The sequence below is a fragment of the Zea mays genome, unplaced genomic scaffold (genome assembly GCF_902167145.1).
Source record: "Zea mays cultivar B73 unplaced genomic scaffold, Zm-B73-REFERENCE-NAM-5.0 scaffold_179, whole genome shotgun sequence".
NCBI classification, from domain to species: Eukaryota; Viridiplantae; Streptophyta; class Magnoliopsida; order Poales; family Poaceae; genus Zea; species Zea mays.
In genome coordinates this window covers 29,729-49,624 of record NW_023366796.1, presented here as the reverse complement: position 1 = coordinate 49,624, position 19,896 = coordinate 29,729, and the positions used below count along the sequence as shown (strand labels likewise).

Sequence of the window (19,896 nt, the reverse complement as noted above, 5' to 3'; positions counted from 1 at the left end):
TATCTATCTTCATCATCACTACTATAAAGAATTCATTCAAAGTTCACTCAAGAGAACATATCGATGTACATGGTACACGTATTAAATCATCAATATCTATTTTAGTTAGATCTAACATCTCTAGTTGCTCGTTATATTTTACCGATAACGTATTCCACCACTACGCTCTATCACTTCGGCGGATGTTCTTTTATAAAATATATAGAACAATCAGAGACATAAGATCTTTAGAAAATTTATTATGTGCACTAGACTCCAATTCCCACGTGCATCATATATGTTCTCCTATCTTAATATTCATATCTAAATTTTAATCTATAAATATTAGATTTGTTACACGCGCTGCCGCGTGCAAGTGACCAGTAAATATTACGGGGATGTTTGGTTCTATACATAAGGTGCCAAAAATTACCATACAATTTTATGCCACACTTATCTAAGATGATTAAGGTTAGGCACTTAAATTATGTGCCACAATTTGTCATGCGTAAGAAAATTTTGCCACACTTTTACAAGTCATTAATATAACGAGTGGAACCTACGTAGGAGGAGAAAAATCTTATCATAATTATGGCTTCAAACCAAACACATGTCTAACCTTAGACGTGCCAAAATGTGGCAAGTGAGACACTAAACCAGACAACCTTGCATCGTGCGCTAGGTTTCTTATATTCCATTGATCGTGGAAACATAAAAAAGTATAATTATAATTATATATATATATATATAGTGTCAATTTTGTACCTAGAAATAATGTTAGAGTAATGATTAGTCAACGATCATTAAGTTTGGTTTTTTTGAAACTAAGGAAAGCGGTACTACTACTTAGCAGCCAAGTACTATAGATTAATCCAAGTAGCCAACTTGTAGCCAAGTTGCACCGTGTTGAGTTGAATAGTATATATATCATTGCAGACCAGTGATCATAGTATCATACACTAACCATTGCCTTTTTAGAAGGAAACTAACCGAACTCAAGAACGCTACTGTTTGTACAAGCACTAGAGTGAGAGCACCATCACCACCATGTACACCAATAGCTCCCCAACTTCCTTACTTCTAGGCATACTCAGCATACTCTTATCAACGCATCCCCATGTCATCGCGTCGCAGTCTCCGCGCGACAATGGCGTGCGCGCCAGGTCCTTGTCGACCTGCCTACTGGCCTCCGGCGTCCGTAACTTCTCCATGGCCGGGTCTCCGGGCTACGCCACCATCTTCGACTTCTCCATCCAGAACCTCCGCTTCGCAGCCCCGGGGATCCGCAAGCCGGAGGCTGTCGTGCTGCCCACCTCCAGGCGCGGCCTCCAGCGCGCGGTTCTCTGCGCGCGTAGTGCGTCGCTGGCCATCCGCGTGCGCAGCGGCGGGCACAGCTACGAGGGCCAGTCCTACACCGTCTCCGGCGGCGTGCTGGACGGTAAAGCCCCCTTTGTTGTGATCGACCTCATGAACCTGAACAAGGTCCGTGTCCACGCCGCGTCAGCCACGGCGTGGGCGGAGTCCGGCGCGACGCTAGGCGAGGTCTATCACGCGGTGGCGCACTCGTCGCCGTCGAACCGGTCGTCCCTGGCGCTCACCGCCGCGTCGTGCTCCACGATCGGTTTGGGCGGACACATCTCCGGCGGCGGCTTCGGACCGGTGTCCCGGAAGTTCATGCTCGCGGCCGACAACGTGCTAGACGCGCTGCTCGTCGACGCGGTGGGCAGAGTCCTGGACCGCAGAGCCATGGGCGAGGACGTGTTCTGGGCCATCCGCGGCGGCGGAGGCGGCAGCTGGGGAGTCGTCTACGCCTGGAAGCTCCGGCTCGTCCCTGTTCCCGACACCGTGACGGTGTTCACGCCGAGAAGGGAAGGTTCGGTGGACGCCATGGCGGGCCTCGTGTACAGGTGGCAGTTCGTGGGGCCTGCTCTGCCGGACGAGTTTTACCTCTCGGCCTCGCTCACGATCGGTAGCTCGTCGTCGTCATCACAGGAAGACCGAGATCTTCGCAACGTGGCATTCACGGGGCTGGTGCTTGGGCCAAAGGAGATGGCCATGTCGGTGCTGAACGAGAGGTTCCCAGAGCTGGGCCTCGCCGAGGCGGAGGTGTCGGAGATGAGCTGGGTCGAGTCGGCAGCACGGCTCGCCGGGCTGAGCTCGGTGGACGAGCTCACCAGCAGGGTATCCAAGACCAAGTACTACGGCAAGAACAAGTCCGACTACGTGCAGCGGCCCATCTCGAGGGATTCCCTAGCCGCCATCCTACGGTACCTCTCCGACGGGCCGCCGGCGGGGTACGTGACCATGGACCCCTACGGTGGCGCCATGGCACGCTTGAGCGCCACGGCGACGCCGTTCCCGCACCGCGCGGGCAACCTGTACGCCCTTCAGTACGGCGTCACGTGGGACTCGGACGCCGGCGAGGCCAGCGTGAGTGCACGCATACAATGGCTCCGGTCACTGTACGCGTACATGACGCCGCACGTGTCGTCCAACCCACGCGCCGCGTACGTAAACTACATTGACATCGACCTCATGGGCTTTGACGAGAGCCTCGGCCCGGTCAGATTGGCATCGTCGGTGAGCCATGCGCGGGCGACCTGGGGCGCGGCGTACTTCACCGTGGAGAACTTCGACCGGCTCGTCCGGGCCAAGACGCGAATAGATCCTGCCAATGTCTTTTACAATGCCCAAAGCATACCATTGCATTAGCGGAAGATAGGGCCGAAATTTATTTGTGTACAAGATAAACTTCCTCCACCTCCTCCTTCCCCACCCCATCACGCGCACGTGCTCGGTATCCATTCCAAAATAAATGCACATCTCGTTTATCAAGAAGGTTAAACTTTTGTTAGGTTTCATCGAGTATATATATATACTAGTACGATCCCCGTACGTTGCGACAGCACATGAATTATTCGATAAAATATTAGTACATAAAAATAAACAACACATATTAACCATATATTCTCTTAATGGTTGCTAAGGTAGTGAAGAAATTGTAGCCACTTTCCTAATTTTTTTATCGTTCTTAGTTTTGAAATGGTGAATGTTGACCAGGTTTATCCGTTGTCAAAGCAAACGTTGGTGGTGGGTATAGAAATCAGGCATGGATACAAGATATAGCTCTAAAAACAGAATCATGGATAAACAACTCGTTCAGATATTCCTATTGATGTTTGTGAGTCAACTGTAACTACATGAAGCAAAATATACCTAAATAACACAACCTAGCTCCACAAGGCAGACACGACATGACCAAGGTGCACTGTCACAATTCAAAAAACTGCTACATTTATTTCTGCTTGTTGATGAATTAATTTACCGCAGTTGAGCAAGGGGGCGACCACCTGTTTTTGGATATAGACAAACAAATTGTAAGCTGCTTGTTGAAATATATGTACTTCAGGATTAATGAGTACTACTAGTAAATAAGGTCACCAAAAGTTATTATATTGGTGCACTGATGAAAACAGATGAAACAAATTTTACAACTTTATGTTTAAAACAATGATCCGGAGTAAGATGTATTGTTTTTAAAGATAATTCTGTAAGCCTGATTGTTATAATGAATAAGCTTCAATACGAATTGCATTTCCTTTGAACAAACTCTTTATTTACTGATCTAAAGCAAAACACGGAAATTCACATAATTACCTTGTGGTAATTCCACTTAGTTTTGTCTCCGACCTTGTATGCAAGTGGGATGAAAGCTCCCAGGCCCCATCCCACCATTCTCCCACTGTCACCTTCCCTGAGTTCCCGCACCTGCTGAAATGCTGCAGTGTCCCCCATCGTCATCAGTCATCACAGGCTGGTGCTGCTGCTGCTTCTTCTTCTGCTCAGATGAGATATCTGGTCCTCCAAATCCATAGACACTGGCACAGCTGGGTTTCTGTCCAAAGAACCGTATCCATGTCTCCTCAGGCGTCTGCCGCAGACGCGTCGTGTCCTCCGAGCTTCCCAGCACCACGACAACAAGTCCCTCTGACCTGTGGATGATCACTGCCTCGGCGGCGTGGACGAGATCCGCTTCAAACTGCAGGAAGTGTGCAAGCTCTGCAGCGTCGAGCTTCTGAGTATCCATCCCATTTTAATGCTAATGTGGGCCAATTAAAAGACTACATATAAAATTAAAAGACTACATATGACCGTAGTAGGCGGTGCTAATCAGTTTGGGCCGGTATCGACTTACCGATCTGGTACAGACTAGTGCTGGCAATTGGGACGAGCCGGGTCAGCCCAGTCCAAGCCCATCGTGCTTCGTGTCAAACGAGTTCGGGTCAGTAAAGTTCTAAAACTATTAGACCGTACCGTGCTAGTCCGAAGTGTAAAAATAGTGGCTCAGCCTGGTCCTAAACCACGTCGTGCCTTCGTTAGGCCGTGCCCGACCAAGCCCGACTGTATATTTGACCACATAAAATCAAAATATTACAACCATATAAAGTCCATATCTTACTAAATTAAAGGTATTAAACAATCTTAGCATCATTTAAACACATAAACCTCCAAATATCATAATAATATAAAATCGTTATCTTACTAAATTAAAAAAATTAAACAAATTTCGTATCGGGCCGTGCTTTGAGCTCCTATTTTCGGGTCGTGATCATAATGGCCGGAAAAGCCGAACCTATATTCACAGCAGTACAGACGGACACCTCTGTCGACCGGGGGTATGAACCGACTCGCAATGGAGTCGCTCTGATCGGAGAGCGCTGGAGCGGGTTTATAGGGGACCCAACTGACGATGAGATTGTGATGTGACTGCGTGTTCGCCTCGCCGCTAGTTCATCCTCTGACTGGTAACGTAGCTGAGGCACCTGAGCAACTGGTATGGCCGTAGGTACTGATTGTGCGTAATTTCCACACTGGACAATGTTGAAGCCTTCCATCCACAAGCGACCATCTGCACCCAGTGTTGGCCCACTACTGCAGCGAAGTACTTATATGAGCTCGTCAGACGGACACTCCTGCCTAGGATGGGATACAGGGAGGCTACCACTCATATTCAGCTTTGGCTCCTTGGTGCCCTGGTATCCCACTCTGAGTTTGATGTTGTTGACTTTCTGATCTGTGAGATTGAGGACACCGTTCTGGATGGGATTCGTGCTCGACGGCAGCTACCGTATGCTCACTACTTGTGCCACATCTTTGCGCAGCTGATCCAGCCACCTCGTTTTCAGAGTACCCTTGAGGCCTCACGCCTTGTGTTTGGATCTTACCGTCCTGCTCCTGAGATTCCAGTGCCAGCTTATGCTCCTGTGTTTGACACTCAGGCCGAGGATGCTGCACTTCGACAGTTTGACACCCAGGGTGCAGCTGCTGATGATGATGATGATGATGATTTTGGGGTTCCTCTTCCGCCCCCGCCTCCTATGCCTCCACGCTCACATGATCATGAGGCTGGGAGTTCCCGTGCTGCCCCTGCTCCTCCTCCAGCTTTGGACCCTGCCCTTGCTTCGATTCTTCAGACTCTCACCCAGCAGCAGCAGACTCTCACTCAGCAGCAGCAGACTCTCACCCAGCAGCAGGCTCTTCTGGCAGCCGAGCAGGCCCGTTTATCCGACAGGATGCTCTCGATGTTTCAGAGCATGCAGGACAGGCAGGATGCATTTCAGCAGCAGCTTATTCAGGATAGGGCAGAGAGTAGGGCATTCATGGCTCTCATGCTTCAGCATTCTGGTATCTCAGCACCTCCAGTTCAGTCTGCTCCGCCTTCTTCGCTTCACGCTCCAGTAGTGCCTTCGATCTTGTCTGCACCCCCTGCTGTTACCTCTCCGCTCCGGCCGGTCACCTTGGCGTTCACTTCTCCAGTTCTCAGCTCTGTCTGCCCGCAGCCGCCAGTGCCACCAGCATCTGCTGTTACCACTACCGCTGTGGCAGTATCTGTGACTGCTTCTGCTCCGGTAGCTCCTGCAGCGCTGCCTGCGTCCGAGTCAGTACCAGCTCCAGCTTCTACCGCAGATCCTGGATCCGAGACTGACTCTGACCCTCCGTCGGCGTTTGCTCTGCTACCTCGACCTCGACCGGATGCGCCCCCGCCGCCTCCTCCTGCTTCAGATGTTTAGGTTCAGGTCCCTTTTGGTGTTTGACGCCAAAGGGGGAGAGATATGAGTTGTGAGAGCTAGGGGGAGTTAGAGAGTTAGTAGAGAGTCAGTGTCCTTTTGATGTAATATTTGTGCCTGCTACTCTCTGTACTAGCTTTATGTTTTTGGCTCACAAACTCGTCATATACTCTCGTTGCGTATGATTGACTGTGTGTTCACCTTATATTTTATCACCAGTCTTCTAGCTCTTGTTTCATTAATTTGACTTCACTTTTATATGAACAAGAATCTTATGATGTGTATGCGCTCACTCTTATTATTATGGTACACATTCTTTCTGTCAAAAAGATTACTAAGTATAACTAACCATTCTCTCTATTGACAGAATCTTCAAAACAAACTACTCTCACAAAACTTGTAGGGTTGTCATCAATCACCAAAAAGGGGGAGATTGAAAGCATCTAGGCCCCTGGTTGGTTTTAGTGATTAATGACAACGTAATATTATATGTGACTAACGTGTGTTTTGCAGAGACAAATGGTAAGTTAGGTCGCATGACAGGTAAAAGCACTACAATGTGAAAACAATCCCGGAAATAAGAACTCGAAGCGACGGCTAAAAAGACGGAACAAAAGGTGAAGGTCTACGGAGTCCGAGTGTCAAGGAGATGTGGACACTCGCGATTTAGTTAGGTCTTTTATTCTCTTTTAGCCGTACTATAAAGAGGGGTTGTCGATGAGTAGTTTGACCAAGAGAGTTCTAGTGTAGTGTTGGTGCACAATCACACTCATATACAGTGCTAGGTGTCACTCTAGAACTCACACACAAGTTAGAACGAAAACCGATTTGAAAATCAGCTGAAAAACAAGATGCTTTGGGGCACCGGACTGTCCGGTGTGCACCGGACTGTCCGGTGCACCCTCTGCCAGGTGGGACCAGGCTGGTCCTCAGCAGAGCCTTCCCAGTCGCAGAAACCCGAGAGCGCTGCCTTCGGAAATGAATTTTAGTGGCACACCGGACACCGCACCGGACTGTCCGGTGTGCACCGGACAGTGGACTGTTCACTGTCCGGTGCGCCATGAGTCCAACGGCTAGCTGTCAGAACTAGCCGTTGGAAGTGACCGTTGGCGCACCGGTGGCGCACCGTTGGCGCACCGGTGGCGCACCGGACTGTCCGGTGCGCCATCGCGCAGCAAGTTTCCTGTAACGGCTAGTTGGTGGGTGAGGGCTATTTATACCCCCTCCACCCACCATATTCAATGTCTTGCACTCCACATTTATTCCAGCACTTTGGTAGAGCATTGCAAGCACCAAAAGCCTAGTGAGGAGATTAGAGAATCATAATCTGCGCTTGTTCCTCATTAGCGCTAGTGAGAGCCACCTAGAGCACACACCACTTGCATTAGGCTTCTCTTGGTCAAGCGAAAGTCTATGGCTTGTTACTCTTGGTGATCGGCATCACCTAGACGGCTTGGTGGCGTTGGGAGCTCGGTGATCACCGTGAAGATCTTGTTGGTGACCCGACTCAAGTTTGTAAGCGGTCTCGAGGGATCCACCGCGCCGGAGTGGCAAAGGATCATCTCGTAGTGAGCACTTGGTTCTTGCGAGGACCAAGGGGGAGCGATACCCTTGCGCGGGTGCTCCAACGAGGACTAGTGGAGAGTGCCGACTCTTCGATACCTCGGGAAAAATTGGAGGAGTCTTCTAAACTTTGCTTTACTTTCCGCACTTAATTCAAGCTCTTTACTTTGTGTATTTGTTTAGCAAATATTTGAAGCATTGTTTTAGCCTTGTTACATTTCTAGTATTATTTTCTTAGTGCTAGTTGTTGGGGTGAAGTTGGGCTCTTGTTTAGCTATTGCTTAGGTTTTAATTAGTGTTGATTTTTAGAAAAGCCCAATTCACCCCCCCTCTTGGGCATCGTGATCCTTTCAGACGGCATCAATGCGCTCCCATGTCAGAGATTGGAATTCCCCCACCTGAGTCTCCACCTGATGCGACAACGACCGAGCCATGTCCGCTCGAACAGCAGCAGGAACCTCCACCTCTTGCAGCTTGGTCGCTAAGGTACCGATAGAAGCGATGTTACCCGCCACTGTCTTCTCAAGCGTCTCCCAATGGCGGTCTTGCGCGTCGAGGCGGTCACAGATCTGCTTCAGCAGCCGAGCTTGGGCGGCCATGGTCTGCGCCTGCGCCTCAAGCGCCACAGCGACGCTCGAATCCCCCGAAGTCGCCATCGGTAAGGGACTGGGAACAGCTGTGCCCAGGATGAACAAAGCCGATACCACTTGTAACTGTCTACTGGCTAACTACAAAGGAAACGAATGGAAATAACAGGAATAGTGTTGGTAATTTCTTTCTTAGTCTCTCTAACTCCCGCTTACAGTATTTAAGCTACCCTTTACATGACGGCTGCCTCAGCGCGTCCAGCAAGACGACGGGTATCTTGTATTGGGCTTGCGAACACGACGGCACAGTCTGATAATTCCAGCTTCGACATCGTCTTGGCCTATTTCCGCAGCCTTTACATCTTCCATCAGAACTCCATCCGGCTGCTGCACTTCGTCAACATGTTGGCTCACATGTTGTCTGCTGACAAGCGCCTAGATGCTGAGTTGAAGCTGGTTGGTGAGTATGGCCTCCGCTGCAAGCGTGAGCTGTGGCGCGTGCAGTATGCCCTGAGCCGTATCAGGAATGCAGCCAGGGAGCTGCTCACCCTGGATGAGAAGAACCCACGCCGTATCTTTGAGGGCGAGGCACTCCTCCGCCGCATGAACCGATATGGTCTCCTTGGCGAGGGACAGAACAAGCTTGATTATGTGCTTGCCCTCACTGTTGAGAACTTTCTCCAGCGCCGCCTCCAGACCATCGTCTTCAAGAATGGCATGGCCAAGTCCATCCACCATGCTCGTGTTCTGATCAGGTAGCGCCATATCAGGTTTGATCATATGCTCCTGATCCCTCGATTGTGCATCAACTTGTGTTGTATGGTAAAATTTAGTTATGAATTTGCAATATATTGTTCCAGACTGTGCCCAATTTTTTCATTATGTTTTGCTGCAGTTGGTTGTAGATTAGTTGTAAAGACACATTTGATCTTGGATGGGCCATATGATGAAAAACCATGTGCAATTCTCACGATGGTCTTATACCTGTTACCATAATGAATAGTTTGTGTGACCCTTGCCTTCTCTCTATGGTTCGTTTTTACTGTAGTGAGGTCCTTGCTCTGTCTTCTTCAGTGGAAAAATGAATAATCTTGGTGACAAGACACTGAACGTTTGGAATGTTTGATTCAGTATTAACATAATTTCATCATTCATTTCATTTTGTATTTTTTAATGTAGTTTTAATTTCAAATTTGTTTTTTGTTGCAAATTGCTTTCTTCCTGTGCATCATGTCATGTTCCTTCTAAATTCTAATGTCTGTGCATGTATTTCTATGTTTTGTTGGGTACAATGAGGAGTTAATTTTACTAATGTATCTCCGAGGCCAGAAGGTCAATGATTCTTATGTCCTTTTGCATTCCGAGTGCCCTATTGGATGTTCAAATAACATTTTCTATTTTCTTTTTTCCCTTTCAATGTGTGATTATGTTGTCTTATTTCTTTCAGATTCTTTAGTTTCTAATTAACATGGAACGCCTTGTTCTGTCCATTCCCAAACCTGTCAGACTCAGACGTAACTCTGCCTCATGTGGTTAGTGTCGTAACTCTGCCTCATGTGGTTAGTTTCTAATGCATTGCTTTGCTTGCACTCTAGTAAAATAGGGTGCCTCGCATAAATCCTTTTTAGCAGAATGTGATGATTTGTAACATGTATCACTGAATTAGTCCTGTGCTCTGCATAGAAAATGAGCTGTGGTGCTTATGGAGAAGACCAGATTATTGATAGGGATGCTTGTACTTTTAATTTAAATTGTTGCCATAGTTTGGTAGATTGACAGACAAGTTACAGTTTAGCAACTTGGATTTATGGGACTTTTGTCACCAAGGGGTCCTAAAACATTTTCACAGGGTGGGGAGGCAGCCCGTCAACATTCCCTCGTTCATGGTCAGGGTCGAGTCAGAGAAGCACATCGACTTCTCCCTCACCAGTCCTCTGGGTGGTGGTCCTGCTGGAAGGGTGAAGCGCAAGAACCAGAAGGCCTCTGGCGGCGGTGGCGGCGGCGATGGCGAGGAGGACGACGAGTAGTGCTACGTAGGATTCTGCGACATCAATTGGTTGAAATGTGAGATGGACACTCTAGATTATTGTGTGGTCTTCAATTCAGAAATCCTGCGATGGTAAACAATTTTGCAGCCCGCTACTGACACTCTTGTTTAATTCAAGCATTGGCATCGTGTCCGGACACCATGAATTGTATTCTTGTTTGCGTGGCTATTTGCTCGTCTAGCCTTTAGGTCAATGTTTAAGACTGAATCAAATTGGTAGCCAAGTTTGCATTCTTAGGCTGTGGTTAGCTGTTTGGTGTTTTTTTTCTTGGGCCAATTCTCTGTATACCATTGGAAAATATACTCGTTTCTTGTGTGCCATTGACCCCACATGTCATACAAAAAAATATACCTATATGCCGGTCAGTGGCACACAAGGAATGAGTATAAAAGCTGATGGCATATCAGAATTTTTTTATTTTTTCTTACACATGTAAGAAGCTTTCGTGCTAACTTAAGGGTTGTTTCGTTTCTAGGGACTAATGTTTAGTCTCTTTTTTTATTCCATTTTAGTACTTAAATTACTAAATATACAAACTTTTTAGTTTTCGTATCTAACAATATAGGGTATAAAATAGAATAAAATGAAGAGACTATAGATTAGTCCATAGAAACCAAACACCCCTTTAGGTCCTATTCGTTTTTATCAAACCCATGGGGATTGAGAGGGATTGAATCCCCTACAAGTCAAAATCCCCCTCAATCTCTATGGATTAGGGATGAAACGAACAAAGCCTTATTGTGTGCAAGAATACCGCCAATCTCGTTTGCATGTGGAAAATGAAGTTTGAATGGAGTGAAAATGTGAGATGTAGTGACATGGTTGTAAGTTGTTCACATACACACAGATATGCGTGGTAATGGATCACGATCCAAATGTTTCTTCACAATAAATAGAGTATTTGATTATTTTTAGTTTAAAAAATAAATAAAACTAAAGTTCAATTTTAATCTGGTTCGATACTTAAATTTTATAGTATAAAATTTAGAGTTTATTATCATTCCTACAGGTGGAAAACCCACTTTTTCCACCTCATATTCCTACCTGTTGCCGATGCGAGAAAAAATTTCTCTATGATTGTGTCTAGATAATTTTTTTCTTTTAAGTTGCACGAATTTTTTCTTTAAATTTGTAATACGAGTCTACCAACCAATGATCATATGTTGGTAACCACTAATCATTGGTAGGTAGATAAGTCTCAAATCTAAAATAGTGATGTTTTTCCAGCAGAAGAGAAAATATCCCTACAGCTCAATGTAGATTTTTTCATTAATATCCTTTAAATTTGCTGCAATGTTTACCTACCAATGTTAATGATAGATATTAGTGGTAGGTAACCACTCCTCTAACCAATAGAGTCTATTCGTGTGTTTGGTTGACTGTATTTGCTGGTGCTTACATCACATGATACAATGAGCTGGTGTTTGGTTGTTGTCAACCAGGCTCTACGCGTGCGAGGTGTGTGTTTGGTTACCAACATGCAGATGTGGAGTCAGACTCTCACAATACTCAAAGTACCCTGGACTAGGCTCTGCAGTCGCGAGCAAATTGATTGCATCTCTGGAGCCAGACTCTCGCTAGCCTGGCTCATGTAGCCAAGCTACATGGAGAAGCCAATCAAAGAGGTCATGTTTTTGTTACGTGAACGGTAGATTATAAATATGTATAGTTATAATCTAAAAACAAAAAATATAATAGTGTCTGAGCCAACACCGTGGCCTAGAAGTTGACCCATACATGACATGATTCTCGGTCGGGACTAGCATGAGTCTGTTTTGAATCATGCCGGTTCATGTTGTGACACTATTAAATGGGTCGTGACTGCCGAACCAGACTGGGCCGCGACACCAATAAATGGGTTGTGCCCCGTGCCGACTTACTAGGCATAGCCCATTCGAGCGTGGAAAAAGACGAGAGAACAATCGTGTTTGAAAAACTATCACATTTAAGCAATGTCTACCTATATGATATATAGAAATCGTAGCGATGCACGTGCAACTAATTAGTATTGTGTTTTAAGTGTTTAGATGACAAGGATTCCTCCAGACACTCAAGAAATATTTAAGGGGACAAGCCTCAAGTTGTTAGGGAAACAGAAGCGTGGTAAAGATAAATTGGTAAAGACAAATTTCGTGTCCGGCCGTGCTTTGAGCTACTATTTTCGGGTCGTGATCATAATGGCCGGAAAAGCCGAACCTATATTCACAGCAGTACAGACGGACACCTCTGTCGACCGGGGGTATGAACCGACTCGCAATGGAGTCGCTCTGATCGGAGAGCGCTGGAGCGGGTTTATAGGGGACCCAACTGACGATGAGATTGTGATGTGACTGCGTGTTCGCCTCGCCGCTAGTTCATCCTCTGACTGGTAAAGTAGCTGAGGCACCTGAGCAACTGGTATGGCCGTAGGTACTGATTGTGCGTAATTTCCACACTGGACAATGTTGAAGCCTTCCATCCACAAGCGACCATCTGCACCCAGTGTTGGCCCATAAATCTGTGACCTCCTTGATGGCACGAACCGACTGCCATCGCCAAGGTAGTTTTGGAACACAGTCGCTGGCCTCGATTCCATCCATAGCGGCATCATTGATTGTCCGATGCTTGTTGCTGCCTCTGTAGTAGTTGGCTCCGTGCTATGTTTTGCAGTTGAATCTCCAGACGACGCAGTTGATGTGTTGGAGTACAAATTAACCTATAAAAATTGATTCGTCCGTTCACACAATAGAATGCGTGGTTACATTTAGAAAAGAAAAACATATTTAAAGACCAATCGAATAGCATAATATATACTTCATCATTTGTTCTAAATTATTATAAGTTATTTAAAACTAGATTTTACTATACATCTAAATATAATCCGTATTTAGGTTCTCAGCAAGAGCTACATATATATACAGAAAAGCTAAATTAGTAATTTATAACTGGGAAGGAGGAAATATTTGATAACCTTGATACTGTTTGGATGAATAAAACTCGTGGAGAGCGCAAGGTGGGGAGGCGGGACGGCGCTGTACAGCCCAGATGATATTTCCTCTTGCCTCCGGAAAGCGACCGGCACGCTCGCTTCGTCCCTGAAGACAATCACCGCCATGAACAGGTGTCGGCATAAAGCGATCGCCTCAATGGCGCCGAACTTCTCCAGATCGGCACGCAAGTCGTCGTCTTTCTCGGGGAAGGACAGGTCGAGTTGCTGGGCCAGAATACAACGGCTGTGCAGATTGCCGGAGAGTTGGCCGGCGGCGGGGGCCAGGAGGTCGCGCGCCAGGGTCGCCCTCTCCACGACATGGCCATATATGCGGCGTAGGTTTTCTAGGGTCACCATGTTGGTATGGTTTTTTTTTTTTTGATCTACTCTATGCTCGCTCGGATCTCTGCGACGGCTCTTGTTGCTTTGTATTTTTCTGAACCTCTCCGTCAGGCGCGTGGGTATATATACACCTGGAATACCAAAGTGGGCCCGTTTAAAGACGTTCTAATCCCACCTATATAGTAGGCTTTGTCGGTTTCAAATACCAAAGAGGCCAGTTTGGTTTTTGATGTGCGCTGCTTTTTGACGCGTGGCAACCAAAACATGACGACGTGCAGTGCAGTTTCCATCTGATGGGACGGAGGTGCTTCCGGATCCCGCCCACATGGCTGTTAAGTAACCCTAGTTAGAGTTATATGGGCAAATATCTGTTTTGCCTCTAAGGGGTCTTACATCTCTATATAAGGAACATGTACACCTCCTCATAATACAGAGAAGAGAAAGAGGCCATAAGCCCAACCCTACATCGTGTTTATTGTGTTTCCTCTGTCGTGCTAATGGGAAGGGAGACGAGTTCTCTACAGCTTCTCGCGCCTCTACTGCTGATGGGAGGGAAGGGAGCGGATCTGGTGATCCGTGGTGACGTAGTTCTCAACACGTTATCAGCACGCTCTACCTCGATGTTGCTGCTGGATCAGATCTGCATCAACTCTCCGTCCATCCGGCAGGTCTCTGGCCTAGCCGAACTCTCCTACGCGAGAGGCTTCAATTCCCCTCTACCCAATCGACCGGTATGTCCAATGTTCTTGATCTGTTCACCGAAAAATAGCGGCTCATGTCGCCGTCGTCGAGGGCCTGCTGCCCTAGTCGCGAATGCTCGCGTCGGTCACGGCTCAGCCCACGCTCGCCCCGACACGAAGGAAGGCGTGTCCACAACGTGTGCGCGGTGCAGCACACCGCCGGTGACTCTGCTGGTCACGTCGCGTGTACCATCCCGGTGACGGGTTCAACGTGTTTGCTGCGCGCCGCCCGGACACAGAACCACCTGCCTTCCGCGCGTTCGTGGCGTGAAAATGGGATCGGAAGTCTCATATGGCGGCTTGACCAGGCAGCGTCGCCTAAAAAAAGAAAAAAAAGAAAAGAAAAAAGAAAAAAAACTTACACGCGCTCGCCGTCTTCCTATGCATGGCGCCATGGACCCGTCGTCTTCCCATGCATGGCGCCATGGACCCCTTCCATGCATGGTCCCATGCACGCACAACTGTTTCAGCTATTAGATGGGATTATAGGAGATTGAGTGGAGATTATCAAGCTCATTCTTTAGGAAACAAACCTCCACACATGACGGACCTCCACGCATCGTGGCCTGCAGTCACACTGGGAGAATCCATGAAATAGCACTTGTTTGAGACGGCGTTCACCAAATAGCATCCGATTTTAAGTAATTCATAAAATAACACTTGTTTTACCAAATTAATTCAGAAAACAACACTCTATCTATATTTTGCATTCTTTTATTGCTTACCTCACATACAAATGGACTAAATTACCCCTATTTATCACAAACTTCTTTTTTTATCTCTTATGTCCATAAGAACAACATAAATAAATAAAATATATAACCTCTATTTTTATAGTGTTAAACATACAAATAGACACATATGTTTTATGAACGAAGAAGTCTATATTTAACTATTAAATTTAGAACCAGGTATCTTCGGTCGTCGAACTTTTAAAATTAGACATATTTGGTCCATTAAACACTATAAAAATAGAGGTTATATATTTTATTTATTTATGTTGTTCTTATGGACATAAGAGATAAAAAAAGAAGTTTGTGATAAATAGGGGTAATTTGGTCCATTTGTATGTGAGGTAAGCAATAAAAGAATGCAAAATATAGATAGAGTGTTGTTTTCTGAATTAATTTGGTAAAACAAGTGCTATTCTATGAATTTCTTGAAATCGGATGCTATTTCGTGAACGTCGTCTCAAACAAGTGCTATTTCATGGATTCTCCCCAGTCACACTATGCCAGCCCACAATGTTCTATTAGACTATTTTTTTTCTCTATTTTGGGTGCATTCTTAACCTTTTTCAATTAGTTTTTCCTACAATTTATGCTAGAATTATATGATAAATAAATTCCTGCTGAATTTATATAAATTTGTATGCATGCTCCCTTCTTACTAATTCTGGTGTTTATTTTTCTGCTAATATTCCAGTAGTATATATTTTGCAGAAAATTATTAAAATAATGTAAAGTCTATATTGTGCATACTTAAATCGCTCTAAATATTTATATGATGTTGAGATTTTGGACTCACGTCCAGCGATTAAATTGTATAGTGGGTACACAGATGTGCCGATCATGTTACATTATTAATTGGCTGAGTTAAGACATTGGCTATTGGCTGCGCCCTGGCAACATGACGCAATATTTGTGTCATACGAACTTGGCTGCGTCATGTGATTGCTATGTCGCACTCTCGTTTAATCAGACCGCTCCCGTTGAGTCGAACCGCCATCGCCGAGTCACGTACTTTTCGCATGCCCTGTAGGCACTGTTCGTCTATCGTTATCACCGAGCCACAATTGCGTCTGTTGCGCACGTTGCTTGATGGATCCAAAGTTTGAGATTATAGTTCCTTGATGGAACCTTTCCAGAAGAAATAAAGTCTGTGTTAAACACCAAAGTTTGATAATCCCTATAAAGGGATAAAGACCTGTCGGGGACCATAATTAGGGGTACCCTCAAGACTCCTAATTCTCAGCTGGTAACCCCCATCAGCACAAAGCTGTAAAGGCCTGATGGGTGCGACTAAGTCAGGGATCTGTCCATTCGAGGGACTCGATCACGCCTCGCCCAAGCCCAGCCTCGGGCAAGGGCAGCCGACCCCGGAGGATCTACGTCTCGCCCGAGGCCCCCCTCCAGCGACGAACATACTTCCGGCTCGCCCGAGGCCCAGTCTTCGCCAAGAAGCAACCCTAGCCAAATCGCCACGCCAACCGACCAAATCGCAGGGGCATTTAATGCAAAGGTGGCCTGACACCTTTATCCTGACGCGCGCCCTTCAGTCGACAGAGCCGAAGTGACCGCAGTCACTTCGCCGCTCCACTGACCGGCCTGACAGAAGGACAGTGCCGCCTGCGCCGCTCCGACTGCTGTGCCACTCGACAGAGTGAGGCTGACAGGCAGCCAGGCCCGGCCTCAGGCACCATAGGAAACTCCGCTTCGCCCGACCCAGGGCTCAGACTCGGGCTCAGCCCTGGAAGACGGCGAACTCCGCTTCGCCCGACCCAGGGCTCGGACTCGGGCTCAGCCCCGGAAGACGGCGAACTCCGCACCGCCCGACCCAGGGATCGGACTCGGGCTCAGCCCCGTGTAAGGATCACGATGCCCAAGAGGGGGGGGGGGTGAATTGGGCTTCTCTAAAAATCAACACTAATTAAAACCTAAGCAAGAGCTAAACAAGAGCCCAACTTCACCCCAACAACTAGCACTAAGAATATAATACTAGAAATGTAACAAGGGTAAGACAATACTTCAAATACTTGCTAAACAAATACACAATGTAAAGTGCTTGAATTAAGTGCGAAATGTAAAGCAAAGTTTAGAAGACTCCTCCAATTTTTCCCGAGGTATCGAAGAGTCGACACTCTCCACTAGTCCTCGTTGGAGCACCCGCGCAAGGGTATCGCTCCCCCTTGGTCCTCGCAAGAACCAAGTGCTCACTACGAGATGATCCTTTGCCACTCCGGCGTGGTGGATCCCTCAAGACCGCTTACAAACTTGAGTCGGGTCACCAACAAGATCTTCACGGTGATCACCGAGCTCCCAACGCCACCAAGCCGTCTAGGTGATGCCGATCACCAAGAGTAACAAGCCGTAGACTTTCGCTTGACCAAGAGAAGCCTAATGCAAGTGGTGTGTGCTCTAGGTGGCTCTCACTAGCGCTAATGAGGAACAAGCGCGGATTATGATTCTCTAATCTCCTCACTAGGCTTTTGGTGCTTGCAATGCTCTACCAATGTGCTGGAATAAATGTGGAGTGCAAGACAATGAATATGGTGGGTGGAGGGGGTATAAATAGCCCTCACCCACCAACTAGCCGTTACAGGCATTTACTGCGCGATGGCGCACCGGACAGTCCAGTGCGCCACCAGTGCGCCAACGGTGCGCCACCGGTGCGCCAACGGATACTTCCAACGGCTAGTTCTGACAGAGAGCCGTTGGACTCATGGCGCACCGGACAGTGAACAGTCCACTGTCCGGTGCACACCGGACAGTCCGGTGCGGTGTCCGGTGCACCACTAAAATTCAACTCAGAACACTGCGCTCTCGGGTTTCTGCGAAGGGGAGAATCCCTGCCGTGGACCAGCCTGGCCCACCTGGCAGAGGGTGCACCGGACAGTCCGGTGCACACCGGACAGTCCGGTGCCCCTAAGCCAGAAACACTAAGGTTTGTTTTTCAGCTGATTTTCAAATCGATTTTCGTTCTAACTTGTGTGTGAGTTCTAGAGTGACACCTAGCACTGTATATGAGTGTGATTGTGCACCAACACTACACTAGAACTCTCTTGGTCAAACTACTCATCGACAACCCCTCTTTATAGTACGGCTAAAAGAGAATAAAAGACCTAACTAAATCGCGAGTGTCCACATCTCCTTGACACTCGAACTCCGTAGACCTTCACCTTTTGTTCCGTCGTTTTAGCCGTCGCTTCGAGTTCTTATTTCCGGGATTGTTTTCACGGTTGTAGTACTTCTACCTGTCATGCGACCTAGCTTACCATTTGTCTCTGCAAAACACACGTTAGTCACATATAATATTACGTTGTCATTAATCACTAAAACCAACCAGGGGCCTAGATGCTTTCAATCTCCCCCTTTTTGGTGATTGATGACAACCCTACAAGTTTTGTGAGAGTAGTTTGTTTTGAAGATTCTGTCAATAGAAAGAATGGTTAGTTATACTCAGTAATCTTTGACAGAAGGAATGTGTACCATAATAATAAGAGTAATCTCATACACATCATAAGATTCTTGTTCATATAAAAGAGAGAGTAAATTAATGAAACAAGAGCTAGAAGACTGGTGATATGATATAAGGTGAAAACATAATACAACCAGTCAATCATACGCAACGAGAGTATATGACGAGTTTGTGAGCCAAAAAACATCAAGCTAGTACAGAGAGTAGCAGGCACATATATTACATCAAAATGACTCTGACTCTCTACTATCTCTCTAACTCCCCCTAGCTCTCACAACTCATATCTCTCCCCCTTTGGCGTCAAACACCAAAAGGGACCTGAACCTAAACATCTGAAGCAGGAGGAGGCGGCGGGGGCGCATCCGGTCGAGGTCGAGGTAGCAGAGCGAACGCCGGCGGAGGGTCAGAGTCAGTCTCGGATCCAGGATCTGCGGTAGAAGCTGGAGCTGGTACTGACTCGGACGGAGGCCGCGCTGCAGGAGCTACCGGAACAGAAGCGGTCACAGATACTGCCACAGCGGTAGTGGTAACAGCAGATGCTGGTGGCACTGGCGGCTGCGGACAGATAGAGCTGAGAGCCGAAGAGGTGAAAGCCAAAGTGACCGGCCGGAGCGGAGAGGTACCAGCAGGGGGTCCAGACAAGATCGAAGGCACCACTGGAGCGTGGAGCGGAGGAGGCGGAGCAGACTGAACCGGAGGTGCTGAGATATCAGAATGCTGAAGCATGAGAGCCATGAATGCCCTATTCTCTGCCCTATCCTGAATAAGCTGCTGCTGAAGTGCATCCTGCCTGTCCTGCATGTTCTGAAACATCGAGAGCATCCTATCGGATAAACGGGCCTGCTCGGCTGCCAGGTGAGCCTGCTGCTGAGAGAGAGTCTGGAGAATCGAAGCAAGAGCAGGGTCCATAGCCTGAGGAGTAGCAGGGGCAGCACTAGAGCTCCCAGCCTCATGATCATGTTACCTTCTCCCAAGAGGACCTTCAGCTCAAAGATTACCCACACAACGATGCCATGGTTATCTCTTGTGTTATCAAAGGATTTCTGGTCCACAATGTCTTGGTTGACACAGGCAGTGCAGCTGACATCATATTTGCTAAGGCCTTCAGACAAATGCAAGAGCCAGAAGATAAGATTCATGATGCTACACATCCTCTCTGTGGCTTCGGAGGAAGACAGATTGTAAGATGGGCAAGATCACCATGTCAGTGAGGATTCATCAACAACACTAGAACTGAGCAAGTTGTGTTTGACATTGGACTGGAATACCCTTACAATGCAATTATTGGTCGTGGTACTCTCAATGCCTTTGAAGCGTAAGGTCATCCTGCCTATCTTTGCATGAAGATACCTTCGGATCAGGGACCCTCGATCCATGGAAGTCAGGAAGCTGCAAGAAGGGCCG

At 47.2% G+C, this 19,896-nt stretch overlaps 2 protein-coding genes, 1 non-coding gene and 1 pseudogene across 3 annotated transcripts; 3 read left to right on the top strand and 1 right to left on the bottom strand.

Annotated features, from left to right (window-relative positions):
* The first annotated feature begins 939 nt into the window (after positions 1–939).
* Positions 940–3,230, top strand: LOC118473947 (reticuline oxidase-like). Its single transcript, XM_035963669.1, has one exon. The coding sequence runs from the start codon at positions 1,027–1,029 to the stop codon at positions 2,689–2,691; it is 1,665 nt and encodes a 554-aa protein (XP_035819562.1). The 5' UTR covers positions 940–1,026; the 3' UTR covers positions 2,692–3,230.
* Positions 3,231–4,559: 1,329 nt separating this feature from the next.
* Positions 4,560–13,807, bottom strand: LOC118473945 (uncharacterized). Its single transcript, XM_035963668.1, has 3 exons — positions 13,196–13,807; positions 12,715–12,940; positions 4,560–4,885 (listed from the first exon to the last, which is right to left on the bottom strand). The coding sequence occupies exons 1-3, from the start codon at positions 13,568–13,570 to the stop codon at positions 4,572–4,574; spliced, it is 915 nt and encodes a 304-aa protein (XP_035819561.1). The 5' UTR covers positions 13,571–13,807; the 3' UTR covers positions 4,560–4,571.
* LOC118473946 (40S ribosomal protein S9-2-like) lies at positions 8,470–10,492 on the top strand (annotated as a pseudogene).
* On the top strand, positions 9,480–9,568 carry LOC118473949 (small nucleolar RNA Z162). The gene has a single exon (XR_004853719.1). It is a non-coding gene; the product is annotated as a small nucleolar RNA Z162 (small nucleolar RNA).
* Positions 13,808–19,896: the final 6,089 nt, after the last annotated feature.

Excerpts from the sequence above, each read along its gene's own strand:
- LOC118473945 (XM_035963668.1), bottom strand. The coding sequence starts at position 13,570 with ATGGTGACCCTAGAAAACCTACGCCGCATATATGGCCATGTCGTGGAG. Across the intron at positions 12,941-13,195 it reads TTCATCCAAACAGTATCAAG|GTTAATTTGTACTCCAACAC; the intron begins GTTATCAAATAT and ends CAATTTTTATAG. Across the intron at positions 4,886-12,714 it reads GCCAACACTGGGTGCAGATG|GTCGCTTGTGGATGGAAGGC; the intron begins GTCGCTTGTGGA and ends TGGGTGCAGATG.
- LOC118473947 (XM_035963669.1), top strand. The coding sequence starts at position 1,027 with ATGTACACCAATAGCTCCCCAACTTCCTTACTTCTAGGCATACTCAGC.